At 41.4% G+C, this 1,808-nt stretch overlaps 1 protein-coding gene across 1 annotated transcript; it reads left to right on the forward strand.

Annotated features, from left to right (window-relative positions):
• The first annotated feature begins 634 nt into the window (after nucleotides 1-634).
• Nucleotides 635-1,018, forward strand: LOC118852800 (ubiquitin-60S ribosomal protein L40-like). The gene is made up of 2 exons (XM_036762497.1): nucleotides 635-737; nucleotides 825-1,018. Exons 1-2 carry the CDS (start codon nucleotides 635-637, stop codon nucleotides 1,016-1,018), a joined length of 297 nt encoding a protein of 98 aa, XP_036618392.1.
• Nucleotides 1,019-1,808: the final 790 nt, after the last annotated feature.

The raw sequence follows: 1,808 nt of genomic DNA on the forward strand, positions 1-1,808 counted from the left end.
GAAATATATCTTGCCTTACAAGAAAGTAAGGGAAAAGAGGATGAGGGGGAGTGTGGTGACAGAAGGGAGGGCTGACTGGGGAACAGGGCAATCAGAATACATGCCATCTTGGAGTGGTGGGGTAGGGTAGAAATGGGGAGAAAATTTACAATTCAAACTCTTGTGAAAATCAATGCTGAGAACTAAAAATATTAAATAAATAAATAATAAAATAAAAAATTCTTCCTTCCTCCATACCTTTGTTCATAGTTTCCTTTGCCTGAGATGTTCTCTTCCTCCTCCTCCTCCTCCTCTTCCTCCTCCTCCTCCTCCACTCTTCTCAAAGCTCTTCTTTAAAGCCTAATACAAATGCCTCTACCCCTTCTCCCAGCAGCCTTTCCCTCTGATGGGCTCGTTTCTTCTAGAACCTCCTTTTTAAGAACGGTGCCCAGGGCAACCATGTTTTCATTCTTTTACAGGCTGTACCTCTGACTCGTCTCCATATGGCTTTGTCTACCATACTCCTGCAACCAGGTGCCTTCATTTCCCCTTTCCACACACATACCCTTTTCAGCTTCTTTCTCCCATTAGAATATTAGCTCCTTGCTCTTTCTCTTTGGCGAGGTGGCCAAGTGGCGGGCACAGCATTGCAGAGATGCAGATCTTTGTGAAAACCCTGATGAGCAAGACCAAAACACTTGAGGTCGAACCCAGTGATACTATCAAGAATGTCAAAGCCAAAATCCAGGACAAAGAAGGTAGCCCACCACATCAACAATGTCTGATTTTTGCTGGAAAACAGCTAGAAGATGGCTGAACTCTCTCTGACTACAATATCCAGAAAGAGTCCACTCTGCACTTGGTGCTGTGTCTTCAAGGGGGCATCATTGAGCCTTCCCTTTGTCAGCTGGCCCAGAAGTACAACTGTGACAAGATGATCTGCTGTAAGTGTTATTCCTGCCTGCACCCCCGTGCTGTAAACTGCTATAAGAAGAAATGTGGCCACACCAACAATCTGCACCCCAAGAAGATCAAATAAAGACCAGTCTCGGGACCCAATTTTGGTTTGGTTCCCCTGACTGATGAAGTGCTCTTGAGTAGTCTGTTGTAACAAGGCATTGTTCCTGGATTTAATGGGTCTGTGATATCAATAAAATCCCCTTTTAGTAGAGAAGCAGGAAAAAAAAGAATATAAGCTCCTTGAAGGCAGGGACTATCTATTTTTTTGCTTGTATTTATATTCCTAGAACTTAACATGGGAACTAGCACATAGTAAGTGCTAAATTCAGACCCTACTTCAGACACTTAATAGCTTCATGATCATGGGCAAGTCACTCAACATTTATCTGCTTCAGATTCCTCAACTATCTAATGCGGATAAAAATACCTACCAAGGTTATTGTAAGAATCAAATGAAATGATATTTGGAAAGTGCTTGGCACATAGTAGGTGCTTAATAAATGCTTTTCTCCTTAATATATTTTTATTGACTTTGTTGTTGATGATTTACCTTTTCCCCACTTCAGGCCTCATCTAATGCTTAGTTTGCATTTCTGCTATGTACTTTTCAGGCATTATAATTATTGCTGTTATAGTTATTGTATTATAATTTTTTAAAATTTATGTATGTAAACATAAGAAATACTACTGAAACATAAGCACTGGGACTTCTGGTACCAAGATGGCAAGTGAGAAAGAAACCTTTTGAAGCTCTCCCAAATTCCCCTCCAAACAATTAGAAAGCCACCTCAAAATTGGTCTAGGAGCTTATCAGCCCAGCAGGAAAGGTCTGTTTCACTGGAGAGGGAGGAGAGAGAGGTCCAAGAGCA

The sequence above is a fragment of the Trichosurus vulpecula genome, chromosome 6 (assembly GCF_011100635.1).
Source record: "Trichosurus vulpecula isolate mTriVul1 chromosome 6, mTriVul1.pri, whole genome shotgun sequence".
Lineage (NCBI taxonomy): Eukaryota > Metazoa > Chordata > Mammalia > Diprotodontia > Phalangeridae > Trichosurus > Trichosurus vulpecula.

What these genes read in the sequence shown, in the direction of transcription:
- LOC118852800 (XM_036762497.1), top strand. Translation starts at nt 635, where the DNA reads ATGCAGATCTTTGTGAAAACCCTGATGAGCAAGACCAAAACACTTGAG. An exon ending in CAAAATCCAGGACAAAGAAG is followed by an intron (nt 738 to 824) that starts GTAGCCCACCAC and finishes ATATCCAGAAAG; the next exon opens with AGTCCACTCTGCACTTGGTG.